Genomic DNA, 1,385 nt, shown 5'->3' on the forward strand with positions numbered 1-1,385 from the left:
ATCCCTGCCACAGTCTCCCCCCACCCCGCTGGCTCACGGGGACGATGTGGGCTCCCTGCTTTCAGGCTTGTCGCTTTTGGAGGACTTTGGCTTCAGCAAGATGAACCTGTTGAGGAAAAAAAAACGGTGTCGGATCTGGCCTTGGCGCCCGCGTACGCCTCCCCTGGGGATGAAGCAGAGGGTGGGCTCGTGTCCAGGGGGCAGGGGTGGGGGAAGCATCCTGAGGGCCAGAGGAGCAGCAGCTCCTTGGTGGGGGACAGGGACACTCACCTGCATAGCTGGAGGACTCGGACATGTTCTGGGAGCCGGTGATGTGGTGCCAGTAGGCGCTGCGGGGCAGCATGGTGGTGGGGGTGCAGGGGTAGGAGAAGTGCTCGGTGCCCTTGTTCAGCAGCTGCGGTGGATGACAGGGGGGTGAGGGTGACACAGGGTGCCCTGACACACCCCCCCCAGCTGTGTCCCCAGGGTGGGCTGGAGCTCACCCTGACGTTCTTCTCCATCTCCAGCAGGACCCTCTTGTGCTGCTCGGCGATGGCCAACGTGGCACTGTGCACGCGCTGGTAGATCTGCTCGCCTTCCTGCGTCTGGAAGGTGTAGAGACCTTCCCCCGCATCGCACATCCTGCGGGCATGGGGTACGGGATGTCACTGGGGTCCCCAAGCCGACAGATGATAAAAAATATTCCCCCTCCCGGCAGGTGGCATCTAGCCCAGCTTCCCATGCTTTTAGTGCTGTCTCTAGGTCCCCTCCATGGTGCTGAGCTGGGACCAGAACCAGCTCCAAACTTCCCCGGCCATGGGGCTCCCTGTGCAGGCTGTGGCCATCACCCCAGCGTTGGGCCTGCCCTGGTGGCAGCAGTGCCACCACCTCCTGGCACACCCAGCAGGACGAAGGCACCCACGGGTGCTCCCCATCCCAGCAAGGGTGACATCTCACCGTCCGGCCTCGAAAGTGAAGCGGGTGGCATCGCGCCCGTAGCGGCGCAGGGAGCAGAGGGGCCAGGAGACCAGTTTGACGCGGGGGTTGTGGGTGTCCCAGAGGTAGATGTTTTCGTGGGTGATTTGCAGTTTGCACTCGCCGTAAATGTCCAGGTTGGGGCAGGGGAGGAGGAACACATTGAATCGGTCTGGAGAAGGGGGGAAATATAAAATAAAATAATTGGGGGTGAGGGGAGGGTGTAGCAAGGCTGAGCCCTGAGCGAGCGCCCCGCTGCCGTGAGCTCACCCGTCTGCTCACACTGCACGCCGGGTGCCAGCAGGTCCGGCTCCCCCAGGCTGATGTCATTCAGGCGGGCGCCCAGGCACTCAACTGACAGCGTCTTGTACCACTCCTCCGCTTCCAGCTCTGCAAGGCACCACGGCAGCCCCTGGGTCACCCTGGCCAAA

General features: G+C 63.0%; 1 protein-coding gene across 1 annotated transcript; it reads right to left on the reverse strand.

The window, feature by feature from the left end:
* Nucleotides 1-33: 33 nt before the first annotated feature.
* DOK4 (docking protein 4) lies at nt 34-1,342 on the reverse strand (the record flags this gene model as incomplete). Its single annotated transcript, XM_009706238.1, is given in 6 exon segments — nt 34-120; nt 123-163; nt 271-394; nt 483-621; nt 937-1,126; nt 1,225-1,342. Coding segments are annotated over 6 exon segments (699 nt in total), but the record flags the coding sequence as incomplete, so codon positions are not given.
* Nucleotides 1,343-1,385: the final 43 nt, after the last annotated feature.

This window comes from Cariama cristata, unplaced genomic scaffold (assembly GCF_000690535.1).
Source record: "Cariama cristata isolate BGI_N322 unplaced genomic scaffold, ASM69053v1 scaffold29728, whole genome shotgun sequence".
NCBI classification, from domain to species: domain Eukaryota; kingdom Metazoa; phylum Chordata; class Aves; order Cariamiformes; family Cariamidae; genus Cariama; species Cariama cristata.